The 14,391-nt window shown below is 36.0% G+C and overlaps 1 protein-coding gene across 1 annotated transcript in view; it reads right to left on the bottom strand.

Annotated features, from left to right (window-relative positions):
• The window catches only part of LOC138691909 (glycosyltransferase 25 family member-like), a 124,618-nt gene that overhangs the window by 81,202 nt on the left and 29,025 nt on the right, over positions 1-14,391 (bottom strand). Inside the window, exon 3 of the mRNA XM_069814515.1 lies at positions 7,441-7,568. Within this exon, the coding sequence (XP_069670616.1) occupies positions 7,441-7,568 (128 nt within the window). The remainder of the gene's footprint in view (positions 1-7,440; positions 7,569-14,391) is intronic.

Below are 14,391 nucleotides of genomic sequence, written 5' to 3'. Positions count from 1 at the left end.
TGATATTAGTATTTTTGTTAATCTTTTCATAAATTTAGTACAATCCGTGAGAGTGCAGTTCCAGGACGAGTTAATTGATCTACAAAGTAACGTAGAATTCTGAATTAAAGTCAGAAATATGACTTGACAAGCATAGAATTATTAAAAAAATGAACAAAACGAAATATCCCAAGATGAGCTTATTCGCTGTCACTATGTTAGCTACCTTTGCCTGACATATGTGTGCGAACAATAAAATTATTTTCGACAATGAAGGTTGCTAAATCCAAACATAGATCCCGATTAACAGATGAGCATCTTTTGAGCCAGCTGCGCATTGCAGTGAATTCGTTGGAAATAGATTTCCGATTACTTGCAGAAAAGAATGCACATGTTGAATAGACCGCAATGTGTGGTGGAATATGAAAATAACATTATCTATCATATAATAATAGCATAAATATATTAATTACTGTGTAATAAATAATGTAATAACTGAATATTACAGTGTATACTCTTTTCATTTTCAAATTCAGTTTATTATCCGTATTTGTAAGAGTGTAAGAACTATGCCACGGGCGGTGCTGCAATGTAGTTGCGGAGCCCAGTTCGTACACTGTGTGTGTTATGCAGTGCAGCATCATCCGTGTAATCGGCGCTTTTACAATTTTGAGCATACCTGCTGTAGATGCTTAAGATACGGTTTGTTTACGGCGATCATCACCGGCGATTATAAACGCTGGCGATAATCGTCAGCAAGTGCTTTATCAGTGTGATTTCTCATTTGTTTTGTTTCATCCTGTCAGCAAGTGGTTTATCAGTGTGATTTCTCATTTGTTTTGTTTCATCCTGTCAGCAAGTGGTTTATCAGTGTGATTTCTCATTTGTTTTGTTTCATCCTGTCAGCAAGTGGTTTATCAGTGTGATTTCTCATTTGTTTTGTTTCATCCTTTTCATCTACTACAGATGGTCATGTAAAATAGTTAACATAGGTCAAGGACTTTACAGAAAAATGAATAAGAATGAATCCAAGATTCTGAATATATGATTTATTCTGGAAGAGGAAGATCCCTGTTTTCAGCATGTCTATTATAAAGGGAAGAAGCTGTAACGGGACAGTCCCCGCTTTGGCCTAGATGTCCAAAGTCCCCATAATTTTTGTCGGGACTCGCAAAAATCCCAAATTTTAATCAAACTTTATTTCAGAATGTAAAAATCAATAATTTCTCTAGCTGATATTTACTTCATGAATTAGTGTTGAAATCATTGTTTTGATTTGTACAGGGACATCATTTTATTTTACTAACATTTTTTATATTAACCTGGCTATACCTTTGGATTAATGTTTCAGAGCCGGAAACACAGTTTTCTAACCCCTTCCACGATTGAAGTTCGATGATTCTGGCGTAAAATACAAACACATCACTTTATTAAGTATAGGAGGGAAGGAAAGTAGTTCATCCATTTACGTAAACTAGGAGATATCGTAATTTTGAATTTGATAATTTTCATTAGGTTTTTGTTTAATCAAAATACAGTACTGTATTAACAATAAGTGTTTTTACTCACGAACTGAGTTATCCATGCGAACGTATTCATTATGCAGTGTATATTGTACTGTTACAGTACATTAGCGTACAATATAAGAGAATGAAGTTAAATTTAAAAATAATCATAATATAGATATTTAAACACATATTTTAAAATGGTGGCCGTTCATTTAGATACAGGGTTCAGTTCTTTTGTGCATATTATCAAACTATAGACTAATTCCAATTACCAGTTTCGCCCTTCGTACTAGTAACTCATGTTGAAATAATTCTATACCTATTATATAAAAGAGTACCTTACGTACTGTAAATTCAATCGCACAAATAACATTACTTAGACATGCTATCTACTGTCCGTCCAAGTGGTTATGTCGCAGGATCATAGAAAGAGGGAAAATCACGTGACAGTTAATTATTTTATTTAAGTTATTTTAGACAGTTGCGGGTGAGGGAAAGCAGGATGCGACGTAGGCAAACGGACGTTAGTACCTGTGCGAAAATATTATTCAATATTGAAAGCTCTTTCGTCACTGGAAAACGCGAACATATTTCTGGAACATACTATAGTCACTAACTCAGTACTGTTTGTGTTTACTACGACCTAGCGACTTCGACTGTATACGCTTGGTTCTGTGTGGTGAACAGTTGGAAGTTCACTATTAGAGGGGGTGGAAGTGAAGTACATTAAAAAACTCAGGTACAATAAAAATTGAAGTAAAAATAAAATGATGTCCCTGTATAAATGTTTAGAAAGTGCAGTGTCAAGAGACGTAAATAAATTGTCTAGAACAAACATTGTTTAAAGGCAATATAATAATGTTCATTCTTTGTGAAATGTGTTCGTATCAATTATGTATAAATAAATGCACTTCGTTCATTCCTGTTAGACCACGTAGATGTTCTGAGTGCGTAGGGCTGCACCTGGTTTCGGTAGGCCTACGTGTTTTTACAGCTGCGTGCCCGAGGTAGAATCGGATGGATCCGTCGCTACAACCCTACGATCGATGCCGCTCTGTTATTAACACAGAGGTTCAGATTGGATTCCTGGGGAGACATTCTTCTCCTATAACCTGAGTGACAAAGCCGCTTGCAGTGTGTCTTGAACCGGCGTACACATCGTCTTCCTATTGGTAGAGCAGATGTACAGATCCCGTCGGGTTACAAGATGAAAATAATTTCAAGGAAAAAATTGTTCCGGGGCCGAGTATCGATCCCGGGACCTCTGGTTGAAAGTACCAGCGCTCTGCCAACTGAGCTACCCGGGAACTCCACCCGACACCGTCTCAACTTTTCCCTTTATATCCACACAACTCGCGTGGGCTGACGAAACGCCAGAGACCCACATCGAGTGCACACAATCTCCGTGTGACTTGGAATTGTGGTTTTCTGTTAACGTACACAGTAACGTATATATTATGCAAATCTAGTCTTTCAGGTAAGGCTCCCTGTAAAGCAGATTTGAATAATTTCAAGGGAAAAATTGTTCTATTGATAGACTAGATTTGCAAGATGAAAATAGTTACAGAACACTTGTAAGGAAGATACTTAATTTAGGCTGTAAAATGAGATGTGCAATTGAAGCTATGCATTGTATTTTAACGCGAGGCTGAAATGAATATAGCGTTACAAAAGTTTAATATCTGACTTCATTAATAATGAGGGGCGTTTTCACAAAACTCGTTATCTACAAAATCTTCTTTTTTTTTAAGACAACTCTTTTCTAAAATACACAACCGTAGATACCGAGTTTTGAAAAATCTCTTTTATTTGAAGATTAATTTACTGATATACTTACCAACTTCAGCTTAACTCTGATAGCACCATTGGATTCTCCTGACCCAAAAACATGAGGATACGCTAAAACGTCAAAATCGAAAAAAATGTAGATAACGAGTTTTGTGAAAACTTATTTTAGCTTCCTTAGCAACGACAATTAATTAGTATGTCAGATTTTTCTGACGTCACTTGCTTAGCAACGGATCAGACTAACATATTGTTATGACGTTCACTAGAGGAATAGACTTAGTTTCTTGCATGAATTATATTTATTTCCATTATTATAGACCCATACTAACGGCCCTCCAACAAGCCAATTCAGATGAAACACAGTAATTCCATTGTAAATACAGGGACATCATTTTATTTTTACTAACATTTTTAATATTAAGTTGCCTATACCTCTGGATCAAAGCCGTTTGCTACCCCCTTCCACGACTGGTATTCGATGATACTGGTGTAATATACAAACAAATCACTTTACTAGGTATAGGAAGGAAGAAAAGTAGTTCATTCATTTACGTAAACTAGGAAATAGTGCGCTTTTGAGTTTGATCCTTTTCATTAGGTTTCTGTTTAATCAAAATACAGTACTGTATTAACAATGAGTGTTTTTACTCATGAACTGAGCTGTTCATTCGGACGTATTCATTATGCAGTGTATATTATACTGTTTACAACACATTAGCGTACAATATAGAGAATGAAGTTAAATAGAAAAATAATCATAATATGGATATTTAAACACATTTTTTAAAATGGTGGCCGTTCATTTCGATACAGGCTTCAGTTCTAATGTGCATATTATCGCACTATAAACTATTGCACCTAATCCCAATTATCAGTTTCGTTCTTCGTACTAGTAACTCATGTTGAAATAATTCTGTACCTACTTTATAAAAAAGTACCTTACGTACTGTAAATTCAATCTTCACTTCTGCCCGATCCGAAAAGATAAAATTACTCAGACATAGCCTACTATCTACTGTCCGTCCAAGTGGTTATGTTGTAGGGTCGTAGAAAGGGAGGAAATCACGTGACAATTAATTACTTAACGAGGCCCTTTTATTTAAGTTATTTTAAACAGTTGTATAATATTACGTAGACGTCCAATTCCTAACAGAAATTAATGTTTTCAGGAAAGAGCTAAGACAGTCCAGCCACTAGCTAGCGAATAAAAGCTGGTGGGGGAAATCGGGATACGACGTAGGCAAATGGACGACAGTACCTGTGCGAAAATGGTTCAATATTGAAAGCTCTTTCGTCACTAGAAAACGCGAACATATTTTTGGAACTGGTTACTATGACCGTAAGGCTACTATGACTGTATATGCCGTCTTGGATCTGTGTGGAGGACGGTTGAACTTCATTAGTAGAAGGGGTGGGAGTGCAGTACATTAAAAAACTCAGGTACAATAAAAATTGAAGTAAAAATAAAACGATGTCCCTGTATTTGTACAGGAATATGGTATATTTTTAATAAGGAAATAAAGCTACAATACGAGATTGGGAAGTTGTTAAACGAGGCCGCAGGCCGACTTTGATAACCAGTCGAGTATTGTAATAAGAAGTACGATAAATATATCGTACAACGTTTTATCTATTTTAATGAAAAATTACTTCTTTAATAAAATAATTATATTAGTTTTATTAATTCTGAACATGTCTTTTGTGCAGAGGCGATTATTATTATTATTATTATTATTATTATTATTACTATTATTATTATTACTATTATTATTATTATTACTATTATTATTATTATTATTATTATTATTACTATTAGTATTATTATTATTATTACTATTATTATTATTATTACTATTATTAGTATTACTATTATTACTATTATTATTATTATTACTATTATTATTATTATTATTACTATTATTATTATTACTATTATTATTGTTATTATTATTATTATTATTATCATTATTATTATTATTACTATTATTATTATTATTACTATTATTATTATTACTATTATTATTATTATTATTATTACTATTATTATTATTATTATTATTACTATTGTAATTATTATTATTATTATTATTACTAATATTATAATTATTATTATTATTATTATTATTACTATTATTATTATTATTATTATTATTATTATTATTGTAAGGTTTCGAAACAAACTTTCAATGAAAGACGGGAAGCAAGTCGTACACTTAGGAATAAAAAGAGAGATTACTTGAAGGAAAAACTGAATGAGGTAGAAACAAATAGTAAGAATAAAAACATTCGAGATTTATATAAGGGTATAAAGAAATTTAAGAACTGATATCAGGCAAGGGTAAACGTGATCAAGTCTTGCAGAGTCTCATTTCATCCTGTACAGATGGAAAAACTATTTTGGGAAATTACTAAATCGTGGCGCACCTAACACTACCTCTGCCCGGAAGTCACCGCGCACCTAGCACTATGTCGGAGTTCAGTTGAGGTGACCGTGGCGTACCACGGTGTCTTCCGGAAAAGCGAGATGTTGGCGAGAACCGGGGCATCACATCAGGTATCGATTAAACGTTCTCCGGGCAACAAACTTTGTAAGCTGAGGTATCATTTGCTGAAAATCACGTCCCTGTATCTAGCGTAGTTTTTCAATAATAAATGTTTACAATCAAGGAAAGACTTTACGTTCACCCTGTATTTCAAATGCATTCGTCCCCAGATAAAATGAGTCTTAACTGAATATGGACAGAATCCGTTGAATAACTGAAGAGTTACCCACAGACAAACGAAGCAACAAACGACATATCGAAAAATCACATCCTGATACAAGAGTACAAAATGTATGAGTAGAAAGTACAGTGTGGTAAATTGATAATGTTTCAACTAAACTCTAATAGCGAAGTATATACAGACGTGGACAAATTATTAACAAAATTGACGATTTTTATGACAAATCTGTTTACAAAATTTGACTTTTCAATTTAGACTATAGTTGACAATTTTGCATATTTCTATCATTACAATAGATATCTATTGTAATGATAGAAATGATAGAAATATGCAAAATTGTCAACTATAGTCTAAATTGAAAAGTCAAATTTTGTAAAGATATATAATAAAAATCTTCATATTTTGCTAATAATTTGTAAATATGCAAAAATGTCAACTGCTGTTTAAATTGAAGAGTCAAATTTTGTAAAAATATAAAACAAAAATTTTCAGTTTTGCTAATAATTTGGAAATATCCAAAATGTAAACTGTAGTCCAAATTGAAGAGTCAAATTTTGTAAAAATATATAATAAAAATCTTCAGTTTTGCTAATATTTTGTAAATATGCAAAAATATCAAATGTAGTCCAAATTGAAGAGTCAAATTTTGTAAAAAAAAATATACAATACAAATCTTCAATTGTGCTAATAATTTGTAAATATACAAAAATATCAAATGTAGTCCAAATCGAAGAGTCAAATTTTGTAAAAAAAATATACAATACAAATCTTCAATTGTGCTAATAATTTGTAAATATACAAAAATATCAAATGTAGTCCAAATCGAAGAGTCAAATTTTGTAAAAAAAATATACAATACAAATCTTCAATTGTGCTAATAATTTGTAAATATACAAAAATATCAAATGTAGTCCAAATCGAAGAGTCAAATTTTGTAAAAAAATATACAATACAAATCTTCAATTGTGCTAATAATTTGTAAATATACAAAAATATCAAATGTAGTCCAAATCGAAGAGTCAAATTTTGTAAAAAAATATACAATACAAATCTTCAATTGTGCTAATAATTTGTAAATATACAAAAATATCAAATGTAGTCCAAATTGAAGAGTCAAATTTTGTAAAAAGAATATACAATACAAATCTTCAGTTTTGCTAATAATGTGTAAATATGCAAAAATATCAAATGTAGTCCAAATTGAAGAGTCAAATTTTGTAAAAAAAATATACAATACAAATCTTCAATTTTCCTAATAATTTCGAAATACGCAAAAATGTCAACTGTAGTCTAAGCTGAAGAATCAGAATCATATTTTGTAAAAATATGTAATAAAAATTTTAAATTTTGCTAATAATTTGTCCACGTCTGTATTACAATTTGTAATCCATGCAACGCTAATGTCTACTAAGAAACTTTGATTATGCGTGCATATACTCACACGAGGTCCCAGTCTAGCTGCAACTGCTGTATTTCGGCCATCATATGCGCCACCTTCTGCCGGAAGAAGGGCTCAAAACGGATGTCGTCTTCCAGCACCATCACTTCGTTGTAACCACGCTCCACTACCTGCAGGGGTAAACAGAAATTCCTTGTAATAGTTCACAAATCACGGAGACGAGTCCAAATACTTTCTCATTATGCAGTGAATACAATAATAAGACTTATTATAAGTGACTTCCGGCTGGGGGGATCATCGTGCTAACCACACGATACCTCCATTCTGGTTGGATGATCGTCCACCTCTGCTTCGGCTTGTGGGCTTGAGGCCAGCAGCCGGCTGGTCGGTCTAGGCCCTTCACGGGCTGTAGCGCCACGGAAAAAAAAATAATAAGCGACTTCATGTCAAATGGCATGTGAGCAATTGTATGGCACTGTATCCGATCAAAGTTGAAGTTAATAATTAAATCACATATTAGGTAAGCCCCTAAAAATATCGATGTTAGAATAGTTAATTATTATTTACATAATAATACGAGGCGCATCCAGAAAGTAAGTTTCCCTATTAAAAAAAAAAGAACACACACTTTCAGGAAAACCTTTATTGGCAACAGGTACAGCAATGTTTCAGCTATTTTTCAACATAGCCACCATCAGAATTGAGACACTTGTATCGTGGGATAAACTTTTGTATCCCTCTGTTGTAGATCTCTGCCGCCTGTGAATGGAACCAGCGTGTGACAGACGTCTTCAGCTCTTCGTCGTTGCCAAAACGCTCACCGGAAGACAGGAATTTCTTGAGGTGCTAGAAAACGTGAAAATCGCTGGGAGTAAGATCAGGACTGTAGGGTGGGTGATCAAACAACTCCCAGCCAAATTCCGTCAAAACAGCTGCTGTGCGCCGAGCCGTATGTGGACGAGCATTGTCATGGAGGAGCACAACACCTGCAATAAGCATTCCATGCCTCTTGTTTTGAATGGCACGTCGCAATTTTCGCAGTGTTTCACAGTAACGGTCAGCGTTCACTGTTTCACCTCTTGGAAGGAAGTCAATGAGCAGAATGCCCTTCCTGTCCCAGAACACCGTGCACATCACTTTCCGTACCGACAGCGTCTGTTTGAATTTCGTCCTGACCGGAGATCCACTATGCCGCCAATGCATTGACTGCTGCTTGGTTTCCGGGGTGAAGTGCGAAATCCAAGTCTCATCGCCCGTGACGATCCTGTCGAGGAACTCGTCGCCGTCATCGTGATACCGTTGCAGAAATGTCAGTGCTGCTCCTAAACGTTGCATTTTGTGTTCGGGTGTCAGGTTTTTCGGCACCCACCTGGCACACACTTTTTTGAACAGCAGGTGCTTAGTGACAATCTCATGCAACAAGGATCGCGATATCTCCGGAAAATGGCTGCTCAGCTCCGTAATCGTGAAGCGACGGTTCTCCATGATGCACTGCCGCACCAGCTCAACACGATCATCATCGATGAGAGACGGTCGCCCACTGCGCTCTTCATCATGGACACTTTGACGACCTTCGGAAAACTGCCTACACCAGCGACGCACCATCTGCTTACTCATGATGTTCGGCCCATAGACCTGACAGAGCTGCCGATGAATTTCAATTGGCGCAATGCGGCGGCGGGAGAAGGAATAAGAGCTTCCATTTCGGACCACTGCTGCCACGCTACTGGCACCAGGCGGGACCTGTCCGGCTGGCATATGATTGATACGTCATAGATCTGTTACGCATGCGCAATTGACACGGCTAATTACGTTTACTTTCAAGGGGAAAAAATCGGGAAACTTACTTTCTGGATGCGCCTCGTATCTGCATTTCAAAATTGCTACTGATAAGAAATTTGGTAGTAAAAAGTATGTTGTAATTGATTTTCAAAATTAATTTACCTCTATCTAACTTACTATGATAGTTTAGGTAGGCCTATATGTTAAAACGATTGGACATTTGTGAATTTCCCTGCGTTTTCCTTTCATACACAACTAAAATCAGGGAACTTCCAGACGATCACCCTACACCTCATAACGTAGTCCCGATGAACGTGAACCTGGGTGGGCAACTCGTGCTCTCAAAGTGTCAACACAGCCCCAGTGCAGGTAGGACTGACTCTGTATTGACGCACCATCGAATCTGTGCCCCTTCAGCGCTGTCGTCGTTCTTGGAAAAGTTAACGCCTCTACTCACCCCATTCCACCCGTTTCTCTCCCACTACGTCAAACAGCAGGCCACGAACCTTGCCAAATAGGGATGTTGCCAAACCTCCGCCAAACAGTGTCATGTCTCTTGAATATTGCTTATAATAATGTAAGGTTAATTATTACTTATTCATAATTTAATTTAAGTAGGTCTAATGACGTGACTGACTTACGAGTGTTTGCAGATAATTATATTATTACAGTGGATATTTATTGGTTAAATTGAAATTACATCAGAAACATTATCGCTTTGCCAGCATTTTTTAACAATATAATATGGATGTATCCATGTTTCGTCTAAATACACAATCTACTTTCCTTCTCTGCGAAATTTCGCAATTTTTCTTAAATAACTGGCCCTCCATGCTACAATATAATTTCTTTCAATCAAAATACATCTTGTATTTCTACAGTTTTTAAATCTAAATCCCATGTCTCGAATCACTTTCCGTAGCGTTTCTCTCCCTCCTTGGAAATTTATTGCTTCTCTCGCAACCTTCAATAATTTCTCCAATGTCGGAACTTCTTTCTGCATCGTATAAAATTCTTGTATCTTTCTTCTTAAAATACATCTGTCCATATCATCTACAATAATTAAAAGTTCCCTTGGTCTGTTCTTCTCTGGTGATTCTAGCTTTTCATCTCCTGCACAGACTCCCTCTCTCCTGATTTTCTTTATTAGGCGCTCTGACCTGCATATATATAAGTTACATAAAAAGTTGTATTATATTAGTATTAGTTAAGTAAGTAATTTTAATACGTAATCAATTGAAATAAAATAAGCCTCACATGTGATCGCAGCTGCTCTTTTCGTTGCCTGATTTATAGGAAACAAATATTGACCTGTTTGTTTCTCTTCATCGCAAAATGCTATTACTTGCTTAACAATATTTCTTTCGCCACTCCGTGCTACAGTATTCATGTTGAGTTGACAACACTGGACTGCAAGTGCAAATAAACTGTCCCGCAAGAAGGCTCAAAATTGTGGGTAGTGGGAGAGAGAAAGAGAGAGGGATAGAAAAGAGAGAAATAGGAATACAGGGAGAGAAATGAATTGCCGAGGCTGAAAAGGAATTAAGGTTCAGTTCGCATATCTTACGGGGGCACAGATCCGATGGTGGGACTATACTAGCTGTAGTGTCTCTATGCGGTTCTTGCAACATGCAAGTTCGCTCGCGTCTGCAGTAAGTGGCGGCTCGTTTTAAGTGAAAAGCAATATAATCCCCAGATCATTTCCCTTTAGTGATGAGTCGAAGGAGAAAGATTTTTTAATTAAGAAAGGAGGTAAAGCTTGTATTATGTTCTATTACACTTTCTTACGCATTTTTTAGTTGGTTATTTAACGACGTTGTATCAACTACGAGGTTATTTAGCGCCGATGAGATTGGTGATAGCGAGATAGTATTTGGCGAGATGAGGCCGAGGATTCGCCATGGATTACCTGGCATTCACCTTACGGCTGGGGAAAACCTCGGAAAAAACCCAACCAGGTAATCAGCCCAAGCGGGGATCGAACCCGCGCCCGAGCGCAACTTCAGATCGGCAGGCAAGCGCTTTAACCGACTGAGTCACGCCGGTGGATTTCTTACGCAATGACATTTTATGTTACAAATAAACACAGTGAAGGTTTTAGTAAAGGAACACTGTCTAGATCTGCTTTAGAACAGCTAAAGGTAAAAATGGTATATCAACAAGGTGAGACTGATATCAAATATCGTTAGCACGTTGTGTGGGCGTGTTACAGAATTGCATGAAATGATCGACTAGCTAAAAGCATTTATGGATAAATTTGAATTGTAGTAGGCAGTATCATATAGAACACAGACAACTTCACTTTCTTTGACTATAAACTATCTTGAAGAGTGATAATAAAATCTTCTCATAAAATATAAGACCCTACTTCAAGACCTACAGCACAATTGAGGCGTTCAGAAGCCAACATGATTAACTCCACTTTTGGTTATTTCAGAGTTTATAAGTTGGCAATGTATTAAATTTTCAGTGGTCAATGTGATTTGCTCCATAGTTCATTAAAAAGCCCACAGACTGCAGTATTCTTCTCGAATACATAACAGAATTAATAGTGTGTGTTTAACTTTAACCTTGAATATCTCAAAACCTTAGGAAAAGGAGTTAATCATGTTGACTTCTGAACGCCTCAATTCACTGGTAAGTTTGGAGAAACAGTGACAATTGACAAGGAATCGAGATTTTTCTGAAATCCTTTTGGCTTACAGCCGGTAGAAGATCCTGAAAGTCTATATCTTGAATTGATAAATCTACAGAACAGCACGCCGCTCATATTCCAGCGAAATTAGGAATCGAATTGTTTGTAATGCTGCCAAAGTCAGAATTTCCAAATATAGGCCTAGTCTTTGCTCCCACATTATGTGCTTGAGGCAGAGTTAATACAAGAAAGAAGTGTAAAAGCTCTCAATGTACAGAAAGAGCTCAGAAGTAAGTTTATTTCATTTGCTGTGACAAGCAAAAAATTACTTCCTTGAATTTGTGATTGTTTGCGAATACAGACTATTACCTTTCTGAGAACAGATGAAAAAAAAAAGCCGCCCTAAATAAGGATTCGAATAGATCGGCCTACTAATCAATTCATAAAGAATAATCATGAAAACCAATTGTGTGAAAGGAAAAAGAAAACATTAAGATAAATGATACGAAAACATAGGAAATCATTTACAATAAAAGTTTGTTGGGTACAAATGATTACTAATTATAGCTAAGCATGAGATCCTATGGCATCAATCGTTGCATCAGAAATTTTAAATTGTTTAAGTTGATTTAAAGTTTCTCGTGTGATCGTGCCACGTGCACCGAACATGAGTCCAAAAACTGTCCAATGTATAAAGACTTGTAAATTCTCACTTTTTATGTTTCAAATAAGACATATACTTACAAATGGCTTTTAAGGAACCCGAAGGTTCATTGCCGCCCTCACATAAGCCCGCCAGCGGTCCCTATCCTGTGCAAGATTAATCCAGTCTCTATCATCATACCCCACCTCCCTCAAATCCATTTTAATATTATCCTCCCATCTACGTCTCGGCCTCCCTAAAGGTCTTTTTCCCTCCAGTCTCCCAACTAACACTCTATATGCATTTCAGGATTCGCCCATACGTGCTACATGCCCTGCCCATCTCAAACGTCTGGATTTAATGTTCCTAATTATGTCAGGTGAAGAATACATGCGTGCAGTTCTGTGTTGTGTAACTTTCTCCATTCTCCTGTAACTTCATCCCTCTTAGCCCCAAATATTTTCCTAAGCACCTTATTCTCAAACACCCTTAACCTATGTTCCTCTCTCAGAGTGAAAGTCCAAGTTTCACAACCATACAGAAGAACCGGTAATATAACTGTTTTATAAATTCTAACTTTCAGATTTTTGGACAGCAGACTGGATGATAAGAGTTTCTCAACCGAATAATAACATGCATTTCCCATATTTATTCTGCGTTTAATTTCTTCCCGAGTGTCATTTATATTTGTTACTGTTGCTCCAAGATATTTGAATTTTTCCATCTCTTCGAAGGATAAATCTCCAATTTTTATATTTCCATTTTATACAATATTCTGGTCACGAAACATAATCATATATTTTGTCTTTTCGGGATTTACTTCCAAACCGATCGCTTTACTTGCTTCAAGTAAAATTCCAGTGTTTTCCCTAATCGTTTGTGGATTTTCTCCTAACATATTCACGTCATCCGCATACACAAGAAGCTGATGTATCCCGTTCAATTCCAAACCCTGCCTGTTATCGTGAACTTTCCTAATGGCATATTCTAGAGCGAAGTTAAAAAGTAAAGGCGATAGTGCATCTCCCTGCTTTAGCCCGCAGTGAATTGGAAAAGCATCAGATAGAAACTGACCTATACGGACTCTGCTGTATGTTTCACTGGGACACATTTTAATTAATCGAACTAGTTTCTTGGGAATACCAAATTCAATAAGAATATCATATAATACTTCCCTCTATAAGACATATAATAAGAAATATTAACAAATAGTGTAATAATAAATAAGTTTTGCAGCTATATTTGTTGTATCTTGAGAAGGTTGTATTCAGTTTGTATTTCCAGTAGTAAACTAATTTACAAAGCTAGGAAATAACATAATTTCTTATGTGTGTTTAGATACAGTCTGTCTAAATTACTGTAATTATTGTACAATGCGTCATTTTGAAATTCAAATCATGGAGTAGATACCACGACCGCCTGCACGAGCCGCCAGAGAGCACCGTAGCAGTGAACTGCTTTTGCAGCGAAACTACAAACAACTTGTAACTGCTGCGGCTGGCTCCGTCTGTCTTTCTCTCTTTCAAAGTTTTTTTTAGCACTTTGTGAACACGATTTGCCCATCCATGAGTATGAATATTGTCACCGCCGAGAGTCGAACGCAGTAATAGACCGTTACACAGATTATCCGTCGTTATCTGCGAAGTCTTGAAATTCGTGGACGGGCATAATAAAATTAGTGTTGTAAGTGAAGCAGAACAAATTGGTGTCCAGTAGTCAAAGGGAACGAAATATGTACAGCTGTTGGATCGGCCGCAATAACGTTCAACCCCTCCTGAGAAAGTATAAAAAAAAACAACCACCTTTGTGAGTTCATTTTTCAGGGAAGGCGCGCAGAATAAGGGTCAACAGGTTGCTCAAGCTCATTATGGACGTTTCATCGCAACTAATTAAATTTAATAGGTTTGAAAGTTCGTCTACGTATTACATCGAT

The sequence above is a fragment of the Periplaneta americana genome, chromosome 16 (assembly GCF_040183065.1).
Source record: "Periplaneta americana isolate PAMFEO1 chromosome 16, P.americana_PAMFEO1_priV1, whole genome shotgun sequence".
NCBI classification, from domain to species: domain Eukaryota; kingdom Metazoa; phylum Arthropoda; class Insecta; order Blattodea; family Blattidae; genus Periplaneta; species Periplaneta americana.
Note: the sequence above shows the minus strand (reverse complement) of the source record. Positions and strands in the feature narration are given on the sequence as shown.